General features: G+C 40.0%; 2 protein-coding genes across 2 annotated transcripts in view; one reads left to right on the top strand and one right to left on the bottom strand.

Annotated features, from left to right (window-relative positions):
* Nucleotides 1–26,303, bottom strand: part of LOC140276561 (solute carrier family 46 member 2) — an 83,294-nt gene that overhangs the window by 21,743 nt on the left and 35,248 nt on the right. The window lies entirely within an intron of this gene.
* On the top strand, nucleotides 4,605–24,538 carry LOC140277128 (chondroitin sulfate proteoglycan 4-like). Its single transcript, XM_072372039.1, has 22 exons — nucleotides 4,605–4,868; nucleotides 7,381–7,544; nucleotides 8,236–9,342; nucleotides 9,424–9,828; nucleotides 9,914–10,035; nucleotides 10,626–10,734; nucleotides 10,848–12,176; nucleotides 13,220–13,312; nucleotides 13,615–14,112; nucleotides 14,337–14,468; nucleotides 14,830–15,015; nucleotides 15,140–15,322; nucleotides 15,501–15,677; nucleotides 16,503–16,701; nucleotides 16,789–16,920; nucleotides 17,697–17,872; nucleotides 18,907–19,102; nucleotides 19,194–19,365; nucleotides 20,799–21,183; nucleotides 21,281–21,433; nucleotides 21,714–22,295; nucleotides 22,427–24,538. Exons 1-22 carry the CDS (start codon nucleotides 4,805–4,807, stop codon nucleotides 23,516–23,518), a joined length of 7,656 nt encoding a protein of 2,551 aa, XP_072228140.1. The 5' UTR covers nucleotides 4,605–4,804; the 3' UTR covers nucleotides 23,519–24,538.

The following is a 26,303-nucleotide window of genomic DNA, read 5'->3' as shown; positions in this document are numbered from 1 at the left end:
AGTTAAACATGGTTTGCTGTAACAGGGCTGTTTATATGAATATTTCAGCCATCTCTTTGACTGCTTTGTGGTAGAGAGTTTCAACTTCTCTGTTTCACTTCTAAGTTGTTTATGATAGTTTCTGTAACATTTTCAAAGCTGTACCATCTTTGGTTTTGATGGGTTTTGATAGACCTGCTTGCACGTTCTTCCCTGCAGCTCTTACTGTTTTTCAAATCCGCCCCCTTGTGCAGGGCAACCAGTCGAAGGCGCCCAAAGTGCCAACAAATGTGACAATGTTTTTGGGGTGGGATTCTGTTCGCTAGGGAGAGAATGGTGAGAATAAGCCATACATTTATGATTACTTTCTTTTCATTCTGTTTTGTAAAATATTAAATATGATCAAAATTAGATTACAATAACCGTTCTGTGTTTCTCTGCGTTCACCTTCACACACCAAATTGTTCGCTAATTGGGCTCCTGCGAGTCTCCCACTACCACTCCCATACAAAGTACAGTGGTTTGTTCATGAATAGTCTATATCGCTTACAGTATGCTCTTTATGTTCTTTTTTGGCTCTTACTAGTCATACAGGGGTACAACCCAAGTAGCAGAACAAAAAGAATTGGACTGGACTGGAGTGTAACTTGTGTGTGGGACATTTCATCCACTAACAGGTCTGTTTTTGATGGCCAGAACCTGGCCGGAAATGCTGCCAGTTTAAAATATGCATGAAAAACATGCTGTAAATTATGAACAAGCATTTAATGGGAGGGGGGTTGCAGATCTATAGACTCATTTACGTCTCATTTGTTGCAAGTGTGATTCATGCAATTCACAATTTTCAAACAGTGTCACGACACACACCGATACTTTCACATTATAAAAAACAAGTTCACAGCTGATGACAAGCTGGCATCTCAGCCAGTGTTGTCAATTTGGCAATTTTTAGGTCGCCACATTGACTGCTTTTCAAAAGAGTAAATAGCGACAAATCTAGCTACTTTCAGGACAAACATCTTCAGTTCTGCTGGTCTTCTTCAGGTCTTTCCTGCTCTGCAGGAACACCTCTGTCTGCCTCTAATCTGCTGTGTCACAGGCAGCAGCTTTCCTTGTATTTCATTAGGTTGTGGACTGGGAGAACATGTCTGAAATATATTTTTTGTCTTCTAACTTTCTCTTTTAACACATCCTCACACATGTAAATATAACCAAAACCCCTGCGCAGATATTATTTTTAACATGTGTGCATATGCATATGCATTTATAAAATTCAGTGTGCCAATTGGAATGAGCCTTTATTGGAACAAGGGAAGTGATCGCTCTTCTGTGAGAGCTAAAGAAAGCGATTGTAGAGATGGAACTTCTGCTCTGATATCATTGTAATCTATTTCTGAATGTTGTCACCCCTTCCACACTGCTCCTGTATCTTCTTAGGTATTGTCTCTTATACAAATGAGCTAAGCAAAGTAGGTATGACTCAAAGTGACTCACACCTCCACCACTTTCACACACACACGCACACAGACAAAGAATCTTGGTGTCCCCAAGCAAAGATGGCAGCTGCTCTCAGTGTCAAGTTACATGTTTTTGCAAAGAAATATCAAATATCTGAGAAGTTCCCCAAAACATTTGAAGAGACGCCTTTGGACATGGATCACATCCATGAGCAAACACACACATACACGCACAAATGCAAACAACAAAGTGTGTGAACTATGTGGTATATTGTTCATGCCTTTTAAAAGCCAAGATTGGAGAGAAAACATAGAAAGTATTGCATTAATCAAGCTTCATCCTATGAGCCAATAGCACACATAAAACCATGAAAGCATGCAACCCTTCCCCAAGACAAAACAACAACAACAAAAACCAATAGGTCTTGATAGTCGAATAGAATAAAGCTTCATCCTCTTGATCACTCTGACTTTTATACTTCTTCTGCATTCATCTCTTTCACTGTGGCCTTTCATCAGCCTTTTTTCTTTTCTATCTGCTTTCTTATGCAATCTGCCCACAAACAGAAAAATGGCTGCGTTATCCAATTATTGTTTTTATTCTGGGGCACACACACATGGTCCTGAGCCTCCTTCCATTAACTTATTATCTACCCATTATGAACACACAGTGACTCATTTATCTCGGCTGTACAGGTGGATAATGCGATGAGCTTTTTGTTCCTCTTTTTTATAGTTTGTTCAGCAGCCCAGAAATCAATAGACACACACCAAAGTCTTTGTGAAAACTGAAACCAAAGCATGTACAGGCAGGAGCAAATATGCCAATGCATATTGGATACAAAGGTGAGGAAGGAAGGATGGAGAGCAGCAAGAGGAAACAAAAGAAGACTGGCAACCATTATTTCTCCAAGAGGGAAACAGGTTTGGCTCTCTGTTTTCTTTAGACGTCCATTAGTGCACACAGAAAAGCAGTAAGAAGTTGGAACCTTTCAGGCTTCTCTGTCCACATCTGTGATGTGTTTTTGTTGTTTTAGCTGCTGCTGGAGTTAAATCAGTCCCAATCCCCCTATCTCTTCCTGCTCCATGCTGTTTGCCTGATCCTCAGCCAGGTGGTTCCTGTCCTCTACCTTGTGTTAAACCAGTCTTGTGGCTGCTGTTACTGCTTTCAGATAGCCACCAACATCTTTGAACTGTCTTCTCTCTGTGATGCAACTTGTTTCACTGGTTGAAGATTAAAATAAGTTCATTACAACTGGGTAAGCTTTGGTTTAGAGGACAATACTTGTGCAAAGTTACTCAACTGCTGCATGCCATTACCCTGCAAGTATTCAAGTATTTGTTTTTCTGTTTATTTGTCTCTTTTATTTCTAAAACCACAGAAACACAGTCTGTCCCAGCCTTTTTAATTGATTCCATCAGGGCACGTAACACAGTTTACAGAGAGACAAACCCCCAGTGTGCTCTGTTTTGTAAACCAGTTATGTGAAATTGAAAACCAAATACACACAAAATGTGTTTTTTCCATTGTAAAAAAAGTTGCCTTTTTTCCCCTCACAGATATGATTCACATTAATTTAAATAAGTCAACTAGATTAAAACTGATCAATGATTTGAAACATTGTTCTATCCATTAAAAGGACATCACAATCACTGTGATGCAATAAAGGTTTCTTTTCAAGATGATGCACCATTAAACACAGGATAATGTCAGAACACCCTAACCACCCAAAATGATTTAAAAAAAAGTATTATGAAGTGAAAAGATGGTGATTTCATCCATGTTAAATGCAGGAGATTGGATTGAAGAGAAGTTTCGGTGCAATCTGTTGGTCTCCTTAGCTAAGATATTGTTATGGAATTGGCTCTGTATGAATGAATTGGATTATTTTGAAATTAATTAATTGGATTTCATTGGATTATGATTACAATGAATTGAACTCCAGTTTGCTTGAATTGGACTATATTATTTAAGAGCCTTGAGATGACATTTGTTGTAATTTGGTGCTATATAAATAAAACTGAATTGAATTATTTAATCATAAGAAATTGACTGCAAGAAAAATCGATTTGGCCTGTTTTCTGAATGTTGAGCTTAAAAGACTTTTCCAGGCCAACAGACAGGACTGTAATCCCCTTCGCGTGGGATCCAGACTCATTAAAGCATACCACTATTTTCACCCTGAGAGGGCCCGTCACCAAATCAACTGTGACCCCTTTTGGGTGTGACCCTTTCACTTAAGAAACTGGACTGCAGAGTCTATTATTCAACATCCTGGGAACTAAACCTGAGCACCGCACTCGACTCGTGTGCAAGGCAGGCTGTGTTTGAATAGTATTGATTCACATATTTCCATCCACCCAAGCATCCATTATTTGCACCCACTTGTCTGTTTGCAGTGTCACAATGAGCTGGAGTCTGTCCCAGTTTACATTGTAGGAGAGACAATACATCCTGGGTTATCGCAGCACTTCATTAGGTTTTTCTTCCACAGGCAAAAGCTGGGTTGGAGGTAAATCTACCAAACTAATTATTCTAATTATTATGGGATGGGCAGAGATGGGTTACTTTCATTAAAACTGCAAATAAAGCGTTGTCCATTGGCAGTTTTACTGAACTTTGACTGGGAACGGACAACAGATATTTTGGAGTGAGCCAGAAAAACAAAAAGTAACAGTGTACAGAATATATTACCTAAAGAAAAGCGGAACTGATCAGTCCCATTGCTGTCACGAGGGATAATGTGTGACAAACTTTGTGTTGAAAACATTCATCAAATCAAATAAAGGCTAATAAAGCAAAGAAAAACGCAGTGAACATTGTCCTTCTATCATTTTTATTTAGTGTTTTTGTATGAAGGCAGATGATGCCAGTTTAATCACCACAAGTCATGGGATGTAAGGGGGATAAGAAAGATTGCAGTCTCATCTGTGTCTTTAACTGAAACACCACCTGAGATCTAGTTTCAGCCTGCCTGAAACAAGAAATGCCACAAAATCTTCTGCACATTCTAGAAAGCACTCCTGAACCCCCCCTAACCCCTGCTCTTTTTGTGTTGCAATACCTCCATCTTGTGTTCATGTTTGGTGCTTAACAATCTCATTTGATGGGAGGATCTGAGGGTGGAGCTCCACCTCTGCTCTGCTCTGCTCTCAGACCAAGCCCAGGTAGATCTTTTTTTAAAAGGCTGTAATCCAAAGCCAGTAGAGCAAGTACAAGCTGTCCAGAAGTTGTCATTGATGGTAAAGACATGTGGGTTCAGTGCTGTACAATGATGACAATGGACCGCACAGTCAAGCAGCCAGATGTTGCTCCCAACTAAACGCTGAGAGATAAAAGAGATGAGACTATAAGAGCCTAACTAACGATGGGAAGTTTTTTGGCTGATCTGTTGTTACTCCTGATGATTTCTTCAGGGCAAGTTTATGGAGGTAAGTTGCAGCAGAAATAAAAAAAAATCCCTTCTCCTTTTGACTGACATAGAAAAGTAACAGCTCCTTTACTACATTGTTCTAGGATTTTTGCAGCTGAACTGCTCTGGTTATGAAAATGGTTGATCCTTGTAGAAACATGTGAAAAGTAGAGGTTTTAATGGCTGTTCATATGCATTTTTCTACTTTTTACAAGCTGTGACTGATGTCCAGAAGTGAATGCCACCTTTGTTAAAATCTCTTTGCTTACATCACACAAATATATTGAAAATCTATCTGTGACAGTTGGCAGCTTATTGTTTAACCCAGTCTGGTATTGTAGACTGGTGGCATATGGCAATATGGTGGATTATATTCTGGTTGGATGTTTGCTCTTCCTTTGACACTGCATTGTGTTTGGATGATATGATGCCATGCTGGCCACGAAGTGCTTCCTCTGACATGCTTTCATGCTCACAAGAAAAAAAGCACACATAGTCTCCCTGGTACAATTTCACGTCTTTTGTACTTCTCTTAAAATTAATTAATTGAACAAAAGCTTCTGATTCATTTCTGTTTAAACAATTGCTTCAGAGGCGTGTCAGCTCTGTAAGTGATCAGATCAGATCAACCCAGTGGACACGTCTTAAAAATGTCAGCATGTGCAGCAGAAATATGAAATGGAGATCAGTATTGCCTCAGACAGTTGTGATAACATTCCTGCACCTGATATAAAAACCCTGCACCCTCATTCAAGGTGTCTGCGACTGTAGGAAGATTACTAATAATCCAGTGTGCACTCATATCATAGAAGCAGATTAGACATACATGGACACACATGGGTTATACTGACAGTGAGCTTATAGGCTTTGTGCAGCCCGACATGCTGGGCCAGCCTGCTGACTGAGTGCTTCTCACTGGGATCCTGCCCATAACACATAATTGCAGCTTTGTTAACAAACTCTTGTTCTTGCAGGCAGTGCATTTCTCAACCAAAAACAGATTGGAAGAAGAGGAAAAAAGAAAAGATGATAATGAAGAATATGAGCTAATATAGAGAGACAAATACCAGAGTAGGGAATAAAGGAAAGAAAGTGCAAAACATTTTATTCCAGTTTATAAAAGTTGTGATTACCTGGATGAGAAAAGCATGTTTTTTAGTTTTTTTTTAATGTGTTATACAGTATAATCAGTTAGGGCTGGCTGAACAGGTGCCACGTTTAACCCAATAAACTATTTCTAAGTTCCTTCTTCTCCAAATTATTTACAATGTTTGAAGATACTAGCCACATGCAAAAACATATTCAGAGGGTGGACTCTCTGTTAAATGGCTAAGAGTTTCCTTTAGGCCAGGAAAATTTGGTTTCTTTGACATGGCAATTACACTCTACAGTGGAACTATTTATCTGTACACATTAACTAATAATAAAATTCTTGGCTTTTATTTTCTCCTGCCTTCGTCAATAAAATGTTTTCAATGACACAACTGGAGACAGAAAAGAGTTTCTTTAAAAAAATCATATTTATCTAATTATTTAAATCATCCTTTAACTACTCTGTTGTGTCTATTGCCGTTTCAAAGTGTTGTGCCATTTGTTGTGAAAGAGCTTTGGAGAGTTTTTTGTGTCGCCTATCCACAACAGCACACACACACCAACACACACATACATATCTATCTGACCTCTATTTGCTGTATGTTGTTTCCACAAATGGACCATCTTTTGACTGAGTGCTCCATTACTGATGTTTTTTAGGTCAAATCAATTAAAACAGTTTTTTTTTTTGTTTTGTTTTTTTTTTATTATTGCTCACACTTTATGGAAGGTACACTGACCTCACTACTAAATAAAAGGACAGCGCAGTCGTATATACTTTTGTAACAGTGAAACAAAAAGTTTCTGTTTGACAAATTTTGACCAAATGCTAATATATTAAACATGATTGTAACCACAGCTGATGAATATCAGCATGTCAGTTTCATGTAGTTTGCAATTTGCACATAATATCATGGCAAAGAAAGGCCTTAAAAAGCTAAGACTGTGCAGCCATAGCCATTATTCAAACACCTCTTTATGTATATTTGAAGAACAAGTTTCCATTTAAATTTCACAGTATCCACTGAGAAAAATAGTTCCCAACTACTGATGCTGTAATGGCATTTTGTACACCTAAAAGGCCAATTTAAGTCATCTGGGTCAATAGTGAGGTATAGTTACCATTAGGACATGCATTAACTGTCATTAATTGAATTCAGATAGAAGCTGCAAAGTGGAGAGTAGACACCAAATGGCCAATTCAGTCAATTGAGATTAATGGAATGGTGACCAAGTTAGTATCTCAACTTTAAATCCACTGCGGCATCCAAAATGTACTGATTTTGTCAACATTTTAAAAACTTTTGGCTGAAAAGGACAAAGATAAATGATTTTTTTGTGAATGATAACGCTCGCAAAAGTTTTACTGATCTGGTCAAAATTAAACTTAAACTTCCCATCTGTGTTTTTTGAGTTTTCATTTATTTTTTTTGTTGCAGTTTCATTCTATGGCAATGGTTACATTCACCTGAGGACAGTGGAGAAGTCCATTCAGACATCAATCCATGTACGATTTCAAACCCCGAGTCAGACGGGGCTTCTGTTTTTGGCAGCAGGACACAGAGACTTCTTGCTTCTGGAGCTGATCTCTGGGCACCTGCAGGTAAGCTCGGATAAATCAAACACATAAAAAACAACACACAGGAACCTACAGATAGAAGCAGGACAAATGTGTACATTTCTTTTATTATAGGGTGGAAATATTACAAGGATAAGTATATGTTTTGTGTTTTGGTAAAATCAGGTTTATTCAATTTAAATAACATGACTTCAAAACAAAGCAGTGAAGCGTCTTGACTCTTACAAAAAATGCTTCCCACCTTTAAAACAAGAAGAAAAAAACCCTCTTTGGCATTTACGATCCAAAAGAAAGGTCATAAAGAACACATTCATCTTGGTGTCAAACTGCTTGCAGAGAAAAGAAAAGTAAACCCCTTGGCACTGGCTTCATTTCAGGACAAGTTGCTTCATGACTGAGGTGAAAACCGAATACCAGAAACAGTTTAATAAAATCACCAAGTACAAGGCAATAGGACTGCTCTCTAAGGCTTGATTGAATCTGTGTTTGAAGAACTATTCTCTAATGGATTTACTTTCATTTGTTTCTGATATTCACTCCCAAGAACTGTGTTCAAGTAGTATAATACATGTGTTCATTGTCTTGCCTTCATGTGTCTTATGAATGTTAGTTTGTGTTAGAGCAAAGAAACTGAAATAAAAACAATACCTTAATCTCATGTGTATCATCAGCTTTTTCCTCATTCTTCTCTCTTGCCTCCACCCTAACCCCTCAGGTACGGCTGAACCTAGGCTCAGGTGAGCGGTTGCTACGCTCAGCAAAGGGCTTTCATCTTAGCAATCTGGAGTGGCACACAGTGGACTTGAACCACACACATCATAATGTCATCATGACTGTGGACCGAAACGCTCACAGCAGCCTTCAAATGCCAGGACCAGATCTGGAACTCAGTGTTGAGGATGGGCTCCTTGTTGGTGGTACAGCTAGACTGAACCACTCCTACCTTCTCAATATCTCAGCTGGGTTTAGGGGTTGCATGGATGAAGTTGTTTTCAATGAACACAATTTATTAACCAACCTTAGGCCGTATTCTGGGTACAAGAGCATCCATGAGGTATCTCCGGGTTGTAATCCACAGTTTTCAGCAACAGAAGAGGATCCTGTCAGTTTTTTTAGCTCTAAAGCCTTCATCTCTCTCCCACCGTGGGAGACACTTCAAGAGGGGGTGTTTGAGTGTGATCTGCACCCATCTGGAAATGATGAGAATGGTATTGTCCTGTTTAGCTCTGGTAACAATGGAGGGTTTGTAGCCATCGAGATCAGAGAGGGTCATCTGGTAGCTTCAGTAGGAAATGGGGAGGTGAATAAAACTGAGCTGCATTCTCTGACACACATCCACAAAAACCCCACCTGGTACTCCATCCAGCTGCATTTACTGCCTCATAGCATCCAGCTAAAGGTGGGCAAGGAGTTGGTGAAGGCCAGTCTAAGCCAGGAGCTTCAGGTTATCCAGCTCAAAGGACCTCTCTTCCTAGGAGGACTGGATGAAGAAGCTCAGGCAGAAGCAAGGCGTGTAGGATTACCTTCTGTTCCATCTGATGAAAGAGGAGGGAGCTCTTTTCAAGGCTGCCTCCAAGAAATAAGGGTAAACACCCAAAAGACTGGCTTACCATATGCCACAGTAACCAAGGACATCACTTTGGGCTGTGAAGTAAGGCAAGTTCCTAAGACAGAGACAAGCACCATCCCAACAGATCTTCCTAATGTTGATGTTACAACCACACAGGAGATGACCAACAAAAACAACCCTAACTTCTTGTTACTAAGAAAACTGGAGGTAGCTGAGGGAGGCCGGGCACCACTGGAACCCAAGCACATGAAGGTAGAACTGCTCTTCTGTCGATTTATTTGTTGAATTTTCTTGGATATTTTTTTACATATTTCTGTTTGCACATTGTGCTAGGTGAATCTGGATTTCCGTAAACTGGGCATCCATCCATCTCAATTGATGTTCCGTATTGAGGAGCAGCCTGTTCATGGCCAGCTCCAATTGGACCTAAGTCCAGGCCCAAATGAGATGCTGAATGAAGGACAGGAGAGCACTACCATAACGGGAACAGACACAGACCAAACTTTCAGTATGCTGGACCTGTGGCAGGGCCGGGTGATGTACGTCCATAGTGGTTCAGAGGACCGGAATGACTTCTTCAGTTTCTCTGTATTCTCCAGCAAAAAGGAGCTTCCTATGTTTCTGAAGGGCAGCCAAATCCACCGTCTTAACATCAGCATCAGTCCTGTTAATGATCCTCCTGTCCTTAGCCTGCCAGGAGGAAACCTTTTTACCCTGCTTGAGAAATCCAGACGACAGGTAGGTACAGTCAAATGTGTGGTTTACATGACTATCTTGTCCATTCAGCATAGGAAAATCGAAATAATTTCTTCTATGTTTCCAGTTGACAACAGATGTTTTAAGCGTGTCAGACCCTGACAGCAGTCCTGAAGAGCTGCTTTTTAGCTCTTTGGGGAACCTCAATACGGAGGCTGGCTACCTTGAGCATCAGGATTACCCTGAGAGGTTGGTGTTATGGATTTTGTAGCTTCACTGTTCTTGAAATTCACATTTCTTTATCAGTGTATGCAAATAAGAACAAGCCTCAAATAGAAAATCAGTCTCAGAAAATCATTATATAGTCACATGACAAAAAAACTGAATTTGTGCTGATACAGATTAAATCAGTATTTAGTTTTCTTTCTTGCACCATGCCTTTCAATGTAATGCATTTCAATTAGACATTCTGATTTGTGTGTCCATCCTTCCAGTTTCTTAGTCACACTATTGTAAATACCAAACCTTAACCAAGTAGTTTTTAATACCTAACCTTTATCATTTCATTTAAACCATGTGAAAAGGACAATTAGCTTGTATTGAGAACATGGAAACTGCAACTGAATGCATAAACAACATTTCAAAACATTTATTTCATTATTACGTGATCAGGACGAATCTCCCACCTGTCAGTTAGGTGTTCTTTAATTGTGGACTTTTCTGCTTATCATATGTGATGCAATAGTCACTTTGTGTTACTGTATGGAGTTATTTTTGTATGCTGTAGTCCAAAAAACTGTGAAAACATAGAAAATAACCAGACTAAATCTGTCTTTCAGGCCCATCAACTTGTTCTCTCTAAACGACCTAGAGGAAGATAAGATCAGCTTTGTCCACACTGGGGTTTCCGCATCCAGGCTGGCACTCAGAGTCAGTGATGGGCAGAGGGTCAGTAGAGTATTGGTTTTCATTTCTCCTTCCCTGAATCCCCCACTTTCCTTTCAGTTATCATGCCAGTTTTTCTTCTGTCTTCCCCGTGTGATATTATCTCTTTTCCACAGGTGAGCAACACAGTAGTTTTGAGGATAATGGCAGTACCACTTGAACATAAACTGGTAAATAATACTGGACTGGAGGTGATTCAAGGCGAGGCTTCCGTCATTACCACCAGTCACCTTGCAGTACACGTTAATGTGGCCGATAATACAGTAGACATCTGGTATGATGTCATAGAGTTGCCACAATATGGTGAGATCCAAAGGTTGCACTCAAGTGGCGACTGGAAACAGGCAACATCCTTCTCTCAGAAACTTCTAGAAAAAGAACGGATCCGATACATCAGCACCTACCATGGCCTTCAGACTCAGAACACCATCATCGATCACTTCAAATGTAAAATTATCATTAATTCATTGGCCAAAGAGGATGTTGTTTTCCGCATAGTAGTACGCTCAATTCACTTAAAGATAACACGAAGCAAGATGGAAGTCAATGGCCTTCAGGCTGCTGTTCTCACTCCAGAGGACCTCCATGTGATTTCTAAGGGTGTTAAACTCAGCGAGGGTGACCTCCACTTCAGGCTCCTGACAATACCAAAGAAAGGACAGCTGTTTCTCAAGAGCAATCCTCTCCAGAGGAACTCAACTTTCAGCCAGAAGAACATCACAGATGGTTTGGTGAAGTATGAGCTTTTCAACAGGCTGCACGATGACACAAGAGACTCCTTCAGCTTTCACGTGTTTTCTGCACACGCTAACTCCACTGCTTATGACTTCAGAATCAATATCAAAGCTGAGTCGAATGTTATCACGATTGTAAACAAAGGCCTTTCAATCCTGGAAGGAGCAAGTAAAGTTATCACAAAAGATATTCTGTTCACACACACGGCAAGCAATCGGGAGATCCATTACAACATTACAGAGAGCCCCAGGCATGGGCAGATAAGGAAGATCAACCTCTCCAACTCAACTTCGATTAATGACAACATTGTGACGTTTACAAATCAGGATATCACAGAGGAACGGATCATGTACGTTCATGATGACAGTGAGACCAAACAGGATTATTTTACCTTTCAAGTTGTCGTTTACAAAGCACACAAACAGACAAACAAGAAGGAGGACAGACACACAGCAGAGCACACTTTTAATATCTCTGTGCAACTCGTCAATGATGAGAGACCTGTCAGGGTTGTTGATAAAGTTTTCCATGTGGCCCGCGATGGCCAAAGGTTGGTCACCTTGAATGATCTTTGCTATCGCGATGATGACTCTGACTTTGAGGACAGCTGGCTGGTGTACACACGGAGGGGGATTCCCATGGGAGAGCTGGTTCTGGCCAGCGATCCAAATCACAGGCTGTACGAGTTCACGCAACGAGACCTCGAGCAGGTTAGCATTTGCATTCATGTGAAGAATTTTGGTGATCAATATGACAGAATCATGTGCAAGTCAAACCTGCACAGATTTATTATGGCAAAGTAGAACGTGAGCAGCAAAATCTGCCATCATACAGAAAGATTAAGATGGGGTTTAGAAGAAGTTGCACAGAAGTTTCAAAGGTGTCCCAGGTTCTGTATACTGCATGTCCTCTGTTACCTACCCCAATGGAGCACTGAGAAGAACCATAAAAAAGCATGCTCTTCAGCTCTTAAGCTTAGGCGTATTTTCCTAATTAAGCATAGACTATTGTGATAACTCATAACAGGGGTTACGGTTGGAGCAAGTCAACGCAGTATCACTCCATGATGTAGAATAGCTAGATTGGTCCACAGCATAAAACTTTACAGAAGTACAAGAAAGTCTTAAAACTGCATTTTGATGATTTTGATTGATTGATTTGATGATTTGAGTTTTAAGGATCCGAAATGAATACATACCTATAGTTGCCTTTAAAGATGGTGATGTACTGCATTACACGAAAATGTAAAAAACGTAATGTCAGCCACTTTTAACATCCACCGAAACACTTTTTTAGGAGTTAGGAGGGGATGGCCAGTCGAATTCAACTGGAACCCAACAGATTCAAGTTTGAGATCCGTCTAACCAAAGATTTTCTAAGATTACTTCACTTTTCTATTTCGCTGTCACTTCTGATTTATTATGTTTAGAAATCTAAAAAAATATACATACTCAATATAGTAATATATAACTAAATATACACTTATATACAGGCAACAAAGAACAATCTTCAGCTGTTATTGAGACACTGCTACTATATTGTACTGTAATCTTGTGGGGAAAGGGGGTTCAGACACTATTTAAAGAATTTTCCTTCATAAAAGTCCATACCCTGGTGCCTTTAACCTCTGAATACTAAATACCATGCCATTTATTCATAACTAAACAATACTAAAGATTTTTCCACAAATTGCATTTTTTATGTTGACCGCATGCCATTTTTTGTCATCACTTTGTGTTTTCTCTCCTCTCAGAAAAAGGTGTTGTTTATCCACAGTGGGGTGAGTTTTGGACGTTTTGTGCTTTTCATAACAGATGGAAAACATTATGTCTCGGCGCTACTGGAGGTTTGTATCATATTTTCATCTTTGTGTTTTTCATTCATTTATCATAGATGCCGTTTATATTTTCATTGAGGGACAGCAGAGAGATGACAGTGAACTATTATGTATTTAAGAATTTATTTGCTTGTAGTTAGACATTTGAGGGATTATCATTAAACTGCCTTGAGATGACCTGTTGTGAATTGCAACTTAATTAACTAAATTAACTGAACTAGTGATAAAATGCTCTCAGTGAGCAGTAGTGCGGTCAGACTACAGCTGCAAATAATTTGCTTCATATCCTATTGTTTACCCGCCTGGTGCAGGTGATGGCTCAGGATCCTTACCTGCAGGTGGAGAACAACACAGGTCTCATGGTCCAGCAAGGTGGAATTATCGCTCTGACTTCTGCTAACCTCAGCGTCTTTAGTAACCTTGACATCCGAGACCCCCAGGAAGTAACATTCGAAGTCTTCATTTCACCTAAACACGGTGTAATCTGCTTCAGCGATGAACAGGGGGAGACTGTACTAGGAACAGATGCAATTTCAGTTTTCACCCAGCGAGACCTGGAGGCAGGGCGTCTGGCATATCACCACAATGGAGGCCATGAGTTGTTGGATGTTTTCAATGTGACAGCGAGAGTGAGAGAAAGGAGCACGGAAAGGCGAATGGAAAGAGGAAGAAGGGAAGTACATTTGGATATTGGAGTGCCAGTAAAAATATACCTGGAGAGTCATCACAGACCACCTGCTGTCAAAACAAATAGCCCAGTAGTGGTGGCAGAAGGACAGAATGTCTCCATAAGCAGGGAAAATCTAGAGGTGAGACAAACAACTTTTCTGGCACCTTGCATTTAAATGTAGCATTATCACATATTTTGTTTGATCTGATTTTAAAAATGTTTCTTTTATTCCGCACACAATATTGCCCAAAATCAATTTTGTTGAATGTAGCTTAACAATGTCCAAATGTATTGTTCTAGCTTCTCCAGGATGCATGATTTTTCCAATGCATTATTTATAGATATGTGCGTTTCTTTCACCAGGTGGTTCATGAGGACAGCCAGCCCTCAGAGATAGTTTTCACTGTCCATACCCCTCCCATGCTGGGCATCATTCTTAGATCAATCAACAAAACTCATTACAACATAAATGGAGAGCAGCAGCACCTCCACAAGGTACAGTCTATACTGAGCCAGCTTTTGACCATTCATAGCAGCATCCTCCATAAGGATCATTAGTTTTCTCTATCTAACTTTGTTGTTGTGCAGCTATTTCCGACATAGCTGATTGGAGCTCTGTGATAGACTTGATCACTTTAAATCCCAGTCACCACAGTGGGATGATTTCAGTTGAGTTAAAAAGAATTATTAACTTTTTTGAAGGATTTGAATGTGGTGTGTGTGAGAAATTAAGATTTTTTTGTCTAAAATTTGTTGTGACCAAGTGTTTTAGAAGGACGTATTTTGATGTTGGTCTGGAACTGATCTGAGGTGACGCAGACACTTAAAGGCTTCTCTGTTCAATTTCTCTGTGCAGAGTATCAGACAGGGGCCAACAACGTCTTTCACCCAGGAAGATCTCAACCAGAGATTAATCCTCTATCACCAGCTGGCTGCAGGAAGCACCAATGACTCTATCCTGTTGGAGGCAACCAACGGGGTGACAAAAGTTGGACCTATCAGGGTAGAGATTGACATCATTCCAATCCTTCTTCCTCTACAGGTACAAAATGTTTGCACAGATACTCAATGAGTCTCTTACTGACTGAAAGCCTTTTATGGAAGTGAGCCAGTGACCCAAAAAACAGAACAGTCAATCAGTGCTTCTCTGTTCATTGATTCTGCAGCTATTTGACATGACTCTTGATGAAGGGTCGTCTATGCCTCTCACAGCTGACATCATCAAGGTTGCCAGTCATCATTTCGCAGGGATGAACTTCCTCTACCAGGTCATCGTTCCACCAAGATTTGGGCACTTGGAGCACAGCCGGATCCCAGAAATGCCTATCAATGCTTTTACACACACAGAGGTTTGACGGAGAGCACTGACACCACATTCAATTACATCCCATGAATTGATGCTTTTTTCGGCTTTGCAACCAGACTTGATTAAACGTACCTTTAATTCAATGTTTGCTCTCTTTTTTTAAAGCTTTTTTTTCATGTTTTGAAAAGACAGTATGTCTAATACACAACATATGTTTCCAGGTGGAACGCGAGTACATCTCCTATGTCCACGATGGCAGTGAAACACTGAGGGACAACTTCACCATTGTGGCCAACCAGACAGAACTAAAAAAACACAGCCTGCCGTGCACCGTTCACATCAACATCACACCTGTCAATGATGAAACTCCTGTTGTTACCACCAACAGGGGCCTGAAGGTGGGAAAATGCATATCTAGTGCATATATGCATATATATATATATATTGAATTGTAAATGCACTTAAAAAATGTTATGATATAATAACTTAATTTATCATTGTTTGAATTAGGATTAAGAGAATCTACTTACATATCTGTGTGCAATGGTCAAGGCCAAATACCTGTTTCAAAAGGCTAGAAGTGGAACACACTGCATGGGCTCATGAGAACTACAGAAAAATAAATACAGAGGCGCATCTGCCTTTTCAGAGCCCAATGGTCAAAGGCAAAACAGTAAAACTGTCTGGCACCATTACTCCAGAATGATATACAGATCTTCAAGCAACATGGACCAACTGCATCCCTGCCTGCGAGTCCTTTTCAGACCAGCTTTGCTTATTTCAGCAAAACAACTCCAAACTGGATTTGACGCACATTAAAACAGCAAGGCTCCATGTGAAAATAGTCCTGATGCAAAATCATATTGCAGTTTATCACTCATTGAAAACATGGCACATTATGAAATGAAAAATACAACAAAGACGAACATGAACTGTTGGAACAGCTGAAATTTATCAGATTCTGTTGTTATTTATCAGTTTGGAGCCTGGGTCTAATCCAATAACTGATACAACACAATGGTTAAGGATAGTCATATTATTTTTGGAAAACAAAAATATATTTTCCATTATTTTTCCAATGCAAATTGTCTCCTGGCTTTTTATTAATTTTAAGCATACAGAAATGAGGGCTGTATCCATCTTCTTGTCAGTTTTTTGGTGAGAAAGTCAATATTTATATTGCTTAAAGTGCCTTTTGGTTGTTTCCTTTCTTGTTTTTCCAGGTATGGGTGGGTTCTGTAACAGAAATAACTACAGCTGACCTTAGTGCTGAGGACTCTGACACTCCACCTGAGGGTCTTGAGTTCATCGTCACACCACCCAGTAATGGCTACTTGGCCCTGAAGAGCGCCCCTTCCAGGCACATCCTGAACTTCACCCAAAATCACATACAAAGCAGACAACTGGTGTTTGTTCACAGTGGTACGTATACGTTGCTGTTTGTAGTATCATTTTCAAAGGGATTTTTATCGTAACCGACATTTGTGTAATGTTTACTCTCTTATGCAGGGGCCTTATCGGGTGGTTTCCACTTTCAAGTGAACGATGGCGTTAACTTTGCTCCTCGGCAGATCTTCAGCACAACTGCTTACTCCGTGGTCCTCGCTCTGGAGAGAAACCACCCCATGGAGGTTTACCCAGGTATACCATCTCATCCAGCTTGCAAAAAAGTACTGTGATCCAATGCTCGTGGGACTCATAGAAACTCGAAAACGTCTGGAAACAGAATCATGGTAGTATCTGGTTACCACTGAGTTATGAATAAAATAAAACTTGAGAAGCTGTTTTGCAGTGATATACAATACTGCCACTGAGTGTCCTTGTTTTTCAGCTATATTGCACTATGTTTACAATCATTGTGCCTGTGACATTATTGAAGCAACTCTTAAGATATTCAGCAACATACGGATCATGTTATAGTTTTTAGTTTTGTTAATTTTGAAATGTTTTCTGCTTACGAAGTGATACACGTGATAACTCATTGTCACTTTACAACTGGTGAAGTTTATGCCAATTTTTTATTGATCAAATTAAAAACAATCTGAAAATAATTCTCAAATGCTTTTTAGTGTACATAGGACTTCTTTGTTAAGTTAGAGTTTCCCTGTTAGAAATTAAACTTCTGTTGGTTCCAGTCATTTATGCACAACAGTGAAAACCGACAGGGTTTTCAAATGTGGAACTAAAACATTTCTTTATTATTGACCAGGTTTTGGAAGACACGTCAGAAATATTATGTGTTTGTTTTATGCATTTCTTCTATTAATTTCTTCTCTCACTTCTATCTCATGTATAACATTGTGGTGGTTTGGAAGTGTGGTGTTGCATACTGATAAAAATAGAATCAGGACCATTCTCTATCTGCTCTGTGGCTGATAGTTTCCTTTCTCTTGCTGCATTGTCTGCCCCGCTTAAAGGCTCTGTGACACCAATCTCAAAGGAGGAACTTCAGGTTGTAACCAACAATATCAGTGACATCAGAAGAAACCAGTCTGTGGTTTTTGCAGTGACTGCTCCTCCTAAATTCGGTCGCCTCATTCGCCGAATGCCCGACAACTCTTCTAGAAGCATTTCCACATTTACACAGAGCATGGTATGAATTTGTTTGTGTGTGTGTCGGTGTATGTACTCTATATTAGGGAGCCATAGCAGCAGTTTTTCTTATGTTTTACCTGCCACTGACACCAGTGAAACTGCCAAAAATTATATAAGATAATATCTTTGCATAACCTTTATCTATCAAAACCAAACTTGGAACGTGTGAAAAGGAGTTTAAGCATTCAAACCACACTTATATCTTTTAAAAGAATTCATTCTTACCATAAAATTTCATTCCTGTTAGTTGGAATTAATAGAAATGATAAATTAAGGGAAATCACTCAACTTGAATGTCAAGTTAGCTTCATCTTTGGTTGTTGTTGTACAAAACTTTAAGAAAAGTTTAAGATCAGATTTATTTGTCATGCATACACATGAAATCTGTCATGAGACCTGAAAGGCCTTTGTCATCCATCCAGGTTGGCACCTGTTGACACACACATGCACAGGGTCACACACTCATAGAGACAGATGCCATACACTGGGGCGGTGGGCAGCCATTCACAGCACCCGGGGAGCATGGGGGTACGGTGCCTTGCCACCCCTGTCACCCCTCCAGCTGTCAGTTCACCAATCTTTTTTTTTGGAGCGGTGAGAGTGGGGATCAAACCGCCAACCTTCAGGTTATTAGATGACCCACTCTCACCACTCTCACCACGGCCGCCCGTGATCATAAGTGATCATTTTGACACTGAACAGTCTGACTGAACCTGATTTGATCTGATACTGAATTTCTCACAGTTGAAATTTAAAAAAAAATTTTTAGATACTGAAAAAAATTTCAGAAATATACAAACTGTGGTTGTGCAAAATACAGACTTAATAGTAAATATGTCATGTACAGATATCCACTGTTCATATCATGATTTGTTTAATTTTGTGGTCGAAATCTAAAATCTTGAAATGTTCCTATTTCTATTAATTCTACTCAACTACATTTTAAAAGCAAAACAACATTTTTCCTTGTCAAAGTTGTTTTTAATTCCGGTTGTTTCGCCCTCTTAATTCGGTTATGTGACTTTCCCTCAGGTGAATGATGGAGTTATCCTGTATGACCAGAACAAGCCAGAGTCAGTGGGATGGTCAGCTCCAGATTCTTTTTCTTTCACTGTCTCATCTCCACCTGCTTTTCTTCCACCGCACACATTCACCATCTTAATCTCCTACCAAGCCAATGAACATCAAGACAACCGTCAAAGCAAGACCAGGTTACTGAACAATGCAGGTACTGCCTCTCTTCAGATGGACAAGCATCTCGCACCTGTAAAAATATCAAATCATTAGAGTCAGATTTGCTGTCTGTGTTTCTCTATCAGGTGCTGTGGTGGCCGAGGGAGGCAGAGTGACAATTGACAGATCTAAGCTTGATGCCTCTAATCTCCTGGGGAAAGTTCCAGAGTCCCACCGGAAAGACCACCATATAGTGTATCGAGTGATAAATCTGCCCCGACACGGAGCTCTGTCTATACGAGGGCATAACCTCTCAAGGTACAGTGCTCTTTTCTGGGTGTATCACTAGGAAAACCAACATGGTAGTCAAAAGTATTAACCTAATATAGATTCTAGAGCAAAAGCAACAACAACAACAACAACAAAAAGAATAGGAAATATTTAAATCCTTTTAACTTATCAGTAGAGGCTCCACTAGGGACAGCTGTAGTTCAGGAGAAAGTTTCAACCTTTAATCAGAAAATTGATCTTGAATCTAATGTGTTCTTTACGTTGGATAAATGAAAATAATGTAATTCACCTTTATGAGACCTAATGAACTGATTTGGTTAATCTGAATAAATGATACACTATACACACATTTTTGTCCAGCCCTATTTCATTAGTTTTTTTTAAAAATAATTATGTTAATCAACAATTTAAAAGTAATGGCTGATTATTTAATTTTCAATAAATTTTCATTTATTGTTACTTTTGTAAGTTTCAAGTGATTTCAGTGAGAATTGTGGGTTTTTCCTTCTTTAACTGAGGGGTACCAACAATTTTGTCCACGTGTGTATATATGCCATGGTGATGGAGAGGAGGGAACCCAAATGCAGATCGGCATATTTTATTAGAAAACAGAAACAAAAAGTGCGGCAGAGCCAGATAACCAAGAACTAACATTAATAAACAAAATCAAAATACCAAAAAAAAAAAAAACATAGGCCCAAAGAACAGACTACAAAGTATTTCCAGAGATCGTCACAACAAGGATCTACCAAAAACTGAGCTGAACAAAGAAGTATTTATACTGAGGGGGGAACTAATGAGGAAGTGGCTGCAGCTGTGGTTGACTGAGTTGAAAACAGGTGTGGAAGTGGATCTGATAACTAAAAGAGGGTAACTAGGAGTAATGACCAGAACAAGAATCTAAAACACAATGCAAAGTACAAGCTCAAACAAAATACCAACTAAGAACAGAACAGAGAGCAATCAAGGAGTTCAAATAAACTAAGAACACAGAAAAGAAAATACTCTAAGAAATCTAAGAAATAATAAAGTCTTAGAAAAGAACAGAAACTTGAAAAGACACAAAAACTATTAACAGAAAGACAAATCAAAACTAGAGAAGTACAAACAGGATAAATCCTGATATCAAATAATGACTTAAGAACACAAACAAGAAAACAGAATCAAGACAAGAAAAAACAAATTCAAAGTCCAAAAAATCCACAAACCCTAACAATATCTATGCTTTATCATAGAGGATGTGTTATCCATATTTAACTATTGTAAAGTACTGCATTAGATAAAATGATTTAACAGTGACATTTAAAGACATTCAGCACAGTAATGATCCTATTGATAAAAATTATTTGGGACTTTAACTGATCATTAACTGTTTGTTGTTTTCTACATTTTATTGAATGCAGCCTTTTGAATATGTGGGAAACATTAAGAGTGACTTTTGGCTCAACATTTTCTCCCAGGAACCACCCAGACTTCTCACAGGCTACCCTGAACAAGTTTGGCATCACATACATCCACGATGACTCAGAGACAACGAGAGACAGCTTCACTTTCAGGGCCTGGGCGGCTCCTTTGGATTTCTCCTCCTCTTCCTCCTCCTCATCCTTGTCTGCATTTACCTCTGATTCCACCTCTTTTTCCCCTCTCTATTCATCATCATCCTCCTTATCATCAGTTGACACGGTTTCTCATCGCCATCGTGGGAAAGACAACGTGGCAGTGACAGAGATGTTCAACATCACAGTGACACCCGTGAACGACCACCCACCACTGATCAGGAGCAGAGCCCCGACTATGAAAGTTGTGGTTGGCGAGAGAGTCGTCATTGGACCTGACAGTCTTCAGGTGGGCTAATGGACCATTTTGATAACACTTCTGAAGATATTCTTTTCGGGTGAATTTCCCTTTAAGGTCCAGTGAAACAATTCCTGACAATGTCCAGGTTGATGACCATGATACACCCCCTGAAGAACTGCACTACCTTGTGATCAGTAAACCCAACAATGGCTATCTGACATTGGGAGAAAGGCCAGAACCAGTGACCTCCTTCACCCAGTATGACGTCAACCACGGCCGATTGCATTTTATACAGCAGGTGGAACTTTACTGCTTAAGTTCTTTTGTGTATGGGGCATGCATTCGCTTTATTTGAAGCTCGAGATTGAGCCAGCTTAAAGTACTTAGAAAATTGCTTTAGGTCGTAAGGTAGTCGTTGATTTCACTTTCAGTGTGTTGAAGAAAACATCGTTCTTGATACTTGAGTATGGTCATCATGTCATATTTTTGTGAATACATGTTTTCTAGTTTGCTCTTAACCCATTTGCTGGAATTTCAAATGAATTTCTTACCATTCCCTCTAATATTTCATCCGTTAGGGCGAGCCCTCAACAGGAGTGTTCTACTTCAATGTTACTGACGGCCATCACCGTCCTGTCTACAAACTTTTTAGTTTGGAAGTGAGTAAACCTTCTGTTTCCATTGTGAACAACACTGGCTTATCACTGGTTCAAGGCCGCACCGCAGTGGTCCTGACAACCAATCAGCTGGCGGCTCAAACCAACGGTCAAATGCAGGGAAATATCTCCTACACCGTTACCTTGCACCCTCGGCATGGACGCATTGCTATCAACGACAAGGAGGTAACTACTTTCCGTCATGAGGATCTCCGGTTCGGTCGAGTTGTGTATCACATGACTGATCTCAGTGAATCAGAGGACAGTTTCCAGATCTCGGTGTCTGCCTCTTCTCCTGGTGTCGACTATGGAAATGTAACGAGGCAGACAGTGAACGTGACAGTGCAGCCTCTGATCTACCTGAGAGAGCCAGTTCGAGTTCCCAGTGGTATCGCTGTTAAACTGGGGAAGGCCATGATCGATGCCTCACAGCTGGCCAGAATCAGCCGAGCTGACCCAGTCTTCGAGGTTCTCTCCCCACCGAAACATGGAAAACTAGTAAAGGTAAAGTTGTTTCTTTTAACATTTGAATATTTTTGTTTGGCAGATGGATTGTCAACATGTCTTGAGTTCAGCTGTATTGTGAACTGCTGCTGACTCTATCCTCCACTGTTTTTGTGTGTGCACATATGCAGATAACCTATGACCCTCATCTACCATCAGAGGTCCTGAAGTCATTTACATTCAGAGATGTTGTGCAAGGCCGAGTTGCCATTGAAGAGACCCTCAGTGACAGTGACAGCCAGATCCATAATAATGAATCCACACTCACAACAGCTCGAGGTCATGCACCAGCCATACCTCTCAATGATTCTTTTATCTTCCTGGTAAAGGCTGGAAACGTTCAGCCAGCAAAGGGCGAGCTCCACTTCACCATCTTTCCCCACCACCTGATGCACCATGGCAGTCACGAACACACCACAACCCATTTCCGAACACACAACAGGACTACCACAGGACATGGGCATGGTGGATCCACGACACACGGTGCAGTTGGGGATGGTGTTCACCCGCACATTTTGTCTCATAAAAACCAAAACAAGACACAGCGTAAGATGAGGCCTCACAACCGGTGGGGAAACCGCACACGCAGTGGGAGTCATGGAGGAAGATTGGAGAGCGGTGCAGAGGGAGAAGGAGAGGCTCACGGTCAAGCCCCACAGCCTAACACTCCTCCTGACCCAGAGATACACGGTCCAGTGAATCCTCCCAACACTGAGCTGGTTCAGGTCGAGATCCTCCCCCGTCCTGCCTCTGACCCACTCCTCATCATTTTGCCATTGCTGGCCTGCTTGCTCCTCATTATCATCCTTGTAGTTGTGATTCTGGTGTTCCGCCACCGCAAAGAGAAACAGGCCCGGCAGCGGATCATGCACGAACTTGCTGCGATGCAGTTACCAATTGAGGACAGCCCATACCTGGGCCGACCAGAGCGGAGCATGGCTATGCCCTCTGTGCTAGTCACCCCACTCAGCTCTGCGAGCTGCCCAACCTCCCCCAGAGTATCCATGACTCCAAGGAGGAGTTTGGCCCCTGGGATGACCTTCTGGGGGCCCTTTGAATCAGATTTAGTAGGTGGTGATGGGAATATCCAAGGTTTCAATTGTAGAGAAATAGATAATATAACTTGCGGTAATCCACTGCCAGTTTCTCCTCCAAGATTCAAGACCTCTGGGAGATCTCGGCCCCCTAATCTGAGTTTAAAAGAGAACCAGTACTGGGTTTGAGGGAAGAAATAAATAGATAAACCGTGCCTTCGAGATGTTGTTGTGGTGCAAAGGTCATAAGGGGTACACTGTATGTCTGCTTTCAAATGAGCTATGTGGTCATCATTGGCACCTATAACACATACTGTATTAATTAAAAAAGGACAAAAAACAAGCAAAATGTCATTGCTGTCATGATTATTATTATTAATTATTTCACGAAACTGAAACTTAACTGAACACAATTTTGTTGTAATAAGGATCTGCTAACAGTTAACCTAGCAATTGTGTTTGAGAAATGCGACATGCTTATTTTGTCATTTCTCTTAGCACTATTAGAGATTTGCAGTTCATTCAGTAAGAACTGCAGGACATTAAACATGACCACCAATGGCTCCTTTTGAGAAAAATGCTAAGCGTATTGGACTGATACACTAGTTATCAACACCTATAGTTGAACAGTCAGTGAGTTAAAAGGTATGAATAGTATTATATTTATGAAGAGTATTATATTTCTTAAACTGTTGTTGGACAGGAATGTGAAATATGCTGTAGAAGGCGGCGTGGTGCTTTTATGGTAAATCACAGATAAAGCAGATTAATTTTGATTAGCGTGGACCTGATTTAACTTAAGTAACTGGTAAGTGAACCTCTCACCTTGAAATGTTTTCAGATTTGATTAGTTACGTCCTCCAACCCTTACAAGTCAGCAGTAGATAACTGTGTTTGTACTGTAAATGTAACTTCAGGTACTGTGAGCTTCCAAGTCCATGCATTCAATACACCACACGCATCCCTCATACATACAGGTGTTATTCCCTATTTTGTACTTTTCTATGTTCTTTGACTTATTTTGTTACCACTTAAGGCTCTGAAATGTTACACATCTCCCTCTGATAGTTTAAAACAATACTGATAATTCACAGTGATGTGTAGTTGGAGCTTCCTTACTTCTTGATCGTCTTCAACATTCTTGCCACGTTTGACCTCTGATTTACCTGCATTACATGTATGCATCTGTTTGCCATGCATTGTTGATATATGAAAAGTATTTTTAATAAAATATATTTTCTAAAAAAAACTCTGTTTGTATTGAACTCAGACACAAGTTTAAACAGGTCACCAATGTCAAATTTGATAGAGAAAATCCAAATTTAACTTTTTTTTATTTTCCAATAATCTTCACTTAGTGTGATGTCATTTTCCATACTTGTAATAACCTTTTTAATACAATTCCTGGAATTGTTTTAAAATTTGGACTCAGTATCTTACAATTCTGTGTTCTCAAAGTTTTGACTGAGTTTCTAAATATACTGGCTATGTATCTCAAAAGGTTAGTCTTATCCTCTCTTTTCATTTTCTTTTTGTATTCTCACATTTCCGACTCATCTCAAAATCGATGTCCATTAAATCTTGACATCTCAAAGTTCTGTTCTGTCAAAATTCTTACTATCTCAAAAGTGTCACCTCATAATTCTGTCATCATAAAATGTAACTTTTTTTCTAAGCATCTTAAAATTCTATACTTTCAAAACTCTGACAGTGCATGTGTGTGTCTAAAAAACATGAAATGTGGTTTCAGTCTGGTTTCAATCAATCGATTAGGTGAAGAATTTAGAAAGCAGAACAGTGAAAAGCCCTTTGCTTTTTGCAGGCAAGTCTAAATAAATGTTAAAATCTGCTCATTACAAATTTGGCCAACTATGAGTGTAAATATTCCTCCATCAAAATGTTTACTGACATACATCAAAGAGAAGGGTGAACACTGAGTGGAGAGGAGAAGGAGATGGCTCTAAATAATGAAGGGACTCCGGTTAGAGTAACCTGATCTGTAGTCTGTAAACTGGAGTGTCAGATATCAGGGACGCCAATTCTGTTGCCTCCTCAGGAAAAACAAGTGGTAGCATGCTTTCCTTTGAAAAACTTTGCGCTGACAACACACAGACTGCTATTATGCGGCATAAAGTTCACTGGATACCTATATTAGTTTTCTAAAATAATCTCACAATGAAGGGGTAGTGGCTGAAATATTTACAGTAATCAAATAGCATTATGCTTTTTATCTAGTCAGGGAAAAGCACCACAGATGCAGTTGCTTTGTGCTGGTGGAAAAGTATAGTTTAGGTATAGCGTTTTTGTGAACATAGAGATACAACATGTGGAGTTGGCAAACGTGAATGAGTTTGAATACTTTATAGTACAGGCAGGGTGAAGTGGGCGAAAGGCTCAGAAAGGTTTAATCCAATTTCATCCAAATCAGCCAAATTCATTATAGTTGTATTCATACAATGCCAATTCACTTCAAAATTGCCATAAAAACAGATTGCATCGAATCTTCATGTCCTGTTCTGTGCATGCTTGGGCAGTGGGATGACAGTGGTGAGGAGTACTCACGTTTAACAAGAAGCCTCAGGCAGAACCAGATTAACGAAGAGGGGCCATCTGCCCTCACCCCGTCAAGGGATGAGAGGACAGGACAGAGGCACAGAAATAAGACAGGCAATCAGAATTTATAATTCAAAAAATGGCAGCATAAATAAAGTAGAAAAGGTGTCTTCCTCACAGATGCAGCTCCACAATAGAGGGACCTTACAACCAAGGCACTGCCTCCCATTTTACTATTGGAAACTCTATGGTTCTAGGAACCATAAGTGCTGTGTTGGGAAAACACAGAACTATGAGGCCTCAAAGATAAAATGGAACTTGGTAATAAATCTAAATTGTATCTTGGATTTTACAGGGAGCCAGTGAAGAGAAGTTAGAACCCTTGCAGCAGCTCTTTTGGATCAGCCGGAAGCTTTTCTGA

Source organism: Leuresthes tenuis, unplaced genomic scaffold (genome assembly GCF_036924035.1).
Source record: "Leuresthes tenuis unplaced genomic scaffold, fLeuTen1.0.hap1 SCAF_19, whole genome shotgun sequence".
In the NCBI taxonomy this organism is placed as follows: Eukaryota; Metazoa; Chordata; class Actinopteri; order Atheriniformes; family Atherinopsidae; genus Leuresthes; species Leuresthes tenuis.
This window is presented reverse-complemented; position numbering and strand designations above follow the sequence as displayed.